This window comes from Hypomesus transpacificus, unplaced genomic scaffold (assembly GCF_021917145.1).
Source record: "Hypomesus transpacificus isolate Combined female unplaced genomic scaffold, fHypTra1 scaffold_61, whole genome shotgun sequence".
In the NCBI taxonomy this organism is placed as follows: Eukaryota; Metazoa; Chordata; class Actinopteri; order Osmeriformes; family Osmeridae; genus Hypomesus; species Hypomesus transpacificus.
Genome location: NW_025814034.1, coordinates 1,483,275 through 1,486,974, shown reverse-complemented (window position 1 = coordinate 1,486,974; position 3,700 = coordinate 1,483,275). Strand labels below are relative to the sequence as shown.

Genomic DNA, 3,700 nt, shown 5'->3' with positions numbered 1-3,700 from the left:
GTGTTTCAATCTAATAATTACAAAAGAAGGCTCTTTTTAAATTGGGGGACAATAACAACTATTCTGAACTAACTCAAGTAGCATTCTTGAAATACATAGTTTGGTCATGTGTATTTTAAAGTTTTAGAAAAGATAATGTTTAAGGTGACTTTTACACTGATGTAAAGAGGTTTTGTACAATTACTCTAACAAATGCTCATCAGCCTCTCTGTGTGGCTGCATTCCTGACATGGTGATGTCACAACCTTGTACACAAACAGCTTAACGATTACAAAGGAGATATAAACACAATTCCAGTAGTTTTTATTGGAATATACCCCAAAATTGGTTCCACAGTTCTGAAGAAGAGGGAAGTAGCTACAGTTGTTGCCGTAGTGACTCTTTCTCTTCCAGCCAGTTGACTAAGCAGGTGGTGCCCTCTACTGGTGAATATCATTCACGCAGCTGAAGCAAAAAGCCCTGGAGAGAACTGCAGAGATCCCCCGGAAGAAAGCTTTGAAGGACTTTTTCTTCTTCTTCTTCTCCTCTCCTCCAGCAATGGAGGACTCACCAAGGTCTGGACCTGGACAGGAAACACCATCACACAACAAGGTATGACATCACACGGAACTTCAGCACTGTGACCTCTCACTTAAAAATAGTGTTTGTGTGTGTTTGTGTGTGTGCATATCTGTATGCCTGTGTGTGTGTGTGTCTGTGTGTGTGTGTGTGTGTGTGTGCATATCTGTATGCCTGTGTGTGTGTCTGTTTATCTGTGAATGTTTGTGTGCAAGTCTGTGTGTGTGAAATGGTGGGAGAGCCAACTAAAGTGTGAAAGCCTAAATGAGCAAATATGCAGTCTGGATCTCACGTTCAGCGCTCAGGGGAGAAACTTTGTTTGTCCTGAATATTATGCTTGTCTTTCTTCCCTTGGCAGCCACATTCCGTCCATCCTTAAGGAAAGTCTTCTCTTTCTTCTGGGTTTGGACGTGAGAGCAAAGACACACATTGAGATTGTCACATGTCGTCCCTTCTTATCGCTGACTCAGCTCAGGTCAGTTCTACCTAGTGCCAGTGTGTGGTGTTGTTTTCAGCTTACCAGAGTGAACCATTTCCGAAGGATTGGGGTGTCGGTCTTTCCCAAATGATGTCCCTCTGGGCTAGGGGCCTGAGCTGTGGAGCCCCTGGAGGTGGAGGAGCTGATGGAGGATTTGGAGGACGAAGGAGAGGAGAGAACAGAGGTGGAAGAAGAGGAGGAGTAGCAGGACCAGGAAGTGGAGGAGGATGAGAGGCAGGAGGCAAGTCTGCTGGCCTTTTCCAAGCCAGCACACTCCGTCTCAAGTCTTTCATCCAAGCTTGTGTTGCTTATGAAGGGGCTGGAACTTCCACTAGCCTTTTCTAAGGCAGCAGAGTCCATCTCAAGTCCTTCATCCAAGCTTGTGTTGCTTATGAAGGGGCTGGAACTTCCACTGACCTTTTCTAAGGCAGCAGAGTCCATCTCAAGTCCTTCATCCAAGCTTGTGTTGCTTATGAAGGGGCTGGAACTTCCACTGGCCTTTTCTAAGGCAGCAGAGTCCATCTCAAGTCCTTCATCCAAGCTTGTGTTGCTTATGAAGGGGCTGGAACTTCCACTGGCCTTTTCTAAGGCAGCAGAGTCCATCTCAAGTCCTTCATCCAAGCTTGTGTTTGTGACGAAGGTGGTGGAATTTCTACCGGCCTTTTCCAAGCCAGCAGTGTCCATTTCAAGTCCTTCATCCAAGCTTGTGTTGCTTATGAAGGGGCTGGAACTTCCACCGGCCTTTTCCAAACCAGCAGAGTCCTCTGTGCTCTCCTTCTCCTCACAACCTGTTTCCAAATCATGACTCTCACCCGACACGGCAGAAGGCCGCCAAACCTCGGCGTGACGGCAGATCACCTTGGCGACATTCTCAGCCATGCAGACGATGCCTGCCCCTCCCTGGAGGGCGGAGTTGACCTGGGCCCTGTTGCTATCAGAACAGAGCATCAGCTCAGCGTAGGTCGCCTCAAACATGGCGTCTAGGGCGTCGGCCCCACAGAAGAGCGGGTTCTGGGGTTCATGCTCCAGAACGAGGCCGATCCCGGCCTGGTTCCAGAGAAACCAGCCCACTTCTTGGAGGAGGACAGTCTCTGTCTCCGAGTTGGTGGGGGTGAAGCAGGAACGAAGGGGCCCCTGGAGGGCCAGGCGTCCCACCAACCTGTGCAGCAGGTCATGCAGGGTCTGGTGGTTGCAGGGCGCTGGGCCGGGGGGGCATCAGGACCTTCTCCTGGATCAGAGCCTCCTCAGGCTGGAGGGACGGGGTCTCAGAGGGGCTCACGGGTAGGGAGGGATGATTCTGGACCTCCTCAGGGAGGCCTGCAGCTCCATCATCTTCATCCTTCTCCTCTTCCTCAATCAATGCACCCTTGGAAAAGTCATTCATCTGGCAATCTGACCCTTCATCCTTTTCGTGGAAATCATCAGGGTAGGCAGCATTTTCATTGTCATCCATCTCAAGCTGGCCAACTTGCTGGTTGGTGAGACTTGACTCTGGCTCGAGACCTTCTGTTGCCACTTCCTGGTTGATTTCTTCAGAGGAGGAGCCGGCTAGGTTACCTACCCTGGTCATGGCTTCAGCATCAAGGCCTGGCACAAGAAAACACACTTTTAACTACAATATTACTATTATAGCTATTAACTATACCTTTCTTATAAAATATTTCGGCTATTAACTACAATATTATTAATATAGTTATTTACTGGACCAACACTGTCATTCAGCAGACCTCAAAACTTACAAATCTGTCCTTCAATAGCATGTCTTTCAATGGAATAGTTACCAGGTTTTTTTTTATCTAAAGTTAAAAAATGTCTCTACCTTTGATGAAAACGACCATGTTTTCTCGTGGGTTGTTGCAGGTCTTGTAGAGGTCACTTTCTGCCTGGGTAGTCAACACCTCACAAATGGCCTCCAGTGCCCACCTCTGGTCCTGGCTGCAGGAGGGCTTCAACCTGCTCTGCGATCTCCTTCTACCCTCCACCCCTTGCCTGGGGCCCGGCGTCATCCCACGGGACCAGTCCAGGGAGGGACAGTCACTGCTGTCACTGCTGCTATCACTGTTGCTGTCACTACCGTCCGAGGACGCATCGCTGCAGGATGCACGGTGGTCGTCCGTGAAGTCTTCTTCGCCCAGCAGGTTCCCCATCAGGCCCTTGAAGGCCGTCTGGAAGAAATTGTACAGCAGAGGGGTGAAGAACTCCTGGTCTCGACGTTCCTTGTCCTCCAGGTTCTGGAAGTTGGGCTCGGAGCGGCAATGGGGTGTCGAGGGGAGTTGTCCCATCCGGGTGTCCAGGAGGATCTGATAAATGCGGCCAATCAACTGCTCAGAGAAGTGGTGGATCCTCCCCTGGAACATCCTGGTGCACATGCTGTGGGATGCCAGCAGGCGGCCCAGGTCGTACTTCGCCTGGTCAAACGATTTGACAGAGGAGCCTCCGTCGCGTTTGTCATCGTCATCGTTGGGGAGGATCTGGAGGCTGAGTGGGCCATCCGCACGATGGTGTCCAGCATGATTTCAGCGGTAAGGCTGAAGTCTTGGCAGCTGGCAGCACTGCTAGCCTCGCTCCAGGCGCTAGTGCTCCTGGAGGAGTAAGGGGCGGTCTCCTCCTTCTTCTGAGGATCCTCCTCCTCCTGCTCCTCCTTGCTAGCACAGCTGCACTCCA

At 50.6% G+C, this 3,700-nt stretch overlaps 1 protein-coding gene across 1 annotated transcript in view; it reads right to left on the bottom strand.

The window, feature by feature from the left end:
• Positions 1 to 316: 316 nt before the first annotated feature.
• The window catches only part of LOC124465852 (dentin sialophosphoprotein-like), a 49,854-nt gene continuing 46,470 nt past the window's right edge, over positions 317 to 3,700 (bottom strand). The window contains exons 2-7 of the mRNA XM_047017480.1: positions 3,597 to 3,690; positions 2,856 to 3,507; positions 2,269 to 2,623; positions 1,079 to 1,886; positions 851 to 956; positions 317 to 562 (exon numbers count right to left, since the gene is read on the bottom strand). Of these exons, the coding sequence (XP_046873436.1) occupies positions 420 to 562; positions 851 to 956; positions 1,079 to 1,886; positions 2,269 to 2,623; positions 2,856 to 3,507; positions 3,597 to 3,690 (2,158 nt within the window). The 3' untranslated portion in view covers positions 317 to 419. The remainder of the gene's footprint in view (positions 563 to 850; positions 957 to 1,078; positions 1,887 to 2,268; positions 2,624 to 2,855; positions 3,508 to 3,596; positions 3,691 to 3,700) is intronic.